The sequence below is a fragment of the Eimeria mitis genome, genomic scaffold, assembly GCF_000499745.2.
Source record: "Eimeria mitis Houghton genomic scaffold, Emh_scaff15207, whole genome shotgun sequence".
Taxonomy (NCBI): domain Eukaryota; phylum Apicomplexa; class Conoidasida; order Eucoccidiorida; family Eimeriidae; genus Eimeria; species Eimeria mitis.
The window spans coordinates 1-553 of NW_024014508.1; the positions used below are offsets into that span (position 1 = coordinate 1).

At 52.3% G+C, this 553-nt stretch overlaps 1 protein-coding gene across 1 annotated transcript; it reads left to right on the forward strand.

The window, feature by feature from the left end:
- Positions 1 to 77: 77 nt before the first annotated feature.
- Positions 78 to 524, forward strand: EMH_0000820 (uncharacterized protein; the record flags this gene model as incomplete). Its single annotated transcript, XM_038022310.1, has 1 exon — positions 78 to 524. One exon carries the CDS (start codon positions 78 to 80, stop codon positions 522 to 524), a length of 447 nt encoding a protein of 148 aa, XP_037878164.1.
- Between the last annotated feature and the right edge of the window lie 29 nt (positions 525 to 553).

Sequence of the window (553 nt, forward strand, 5' to 3'; positions counted from 1 at the left end):
TCAAAGAGTTCGTGTTTGTTTGCCCGCGATTGAAGGAACAGCGATGGTATTTTGTAGTTTAATTATCAGATAAGAATATGCCGGGTAGAGGTTCAAGCCCGCCTCTGTGGCGGAAAGGCGTGGGACGCGCCTTCTTCGCTTGCTTTGCCATCCTGGCTTTCCAGGCAGTGGAGCCCTTAGTTGATGCGCTTGAAGACATAGGTGCAACGAATCCTCATCCCCTTCAACGGAATGTTTCTCATGATTTCCTATCCGCACCGCAGCCAACAGCTGCCCAGTGGAGCCGCGCTTCAGCTGCGACTTCCTCTGAGCCTCGTCAAGGCAGACAAGGCAGAGATGGTTCAACAGAGGATATGAATGCGGGAAGCAGTCAGCTGCAACCTGTTGATGGGGAATACGAGAAGACCTCAACAGAGGATGTGGACGTTGTTTGTTTTTCGCGGGACCTCTCGGGAATCTTGGACCAGACCACGGGGGAGGTGAGCTATCCCCTAAGCAGTTTCACATCGATAACCACTACGTAGCGCTTTGAAGTGCTGAGCATTTGATGGGG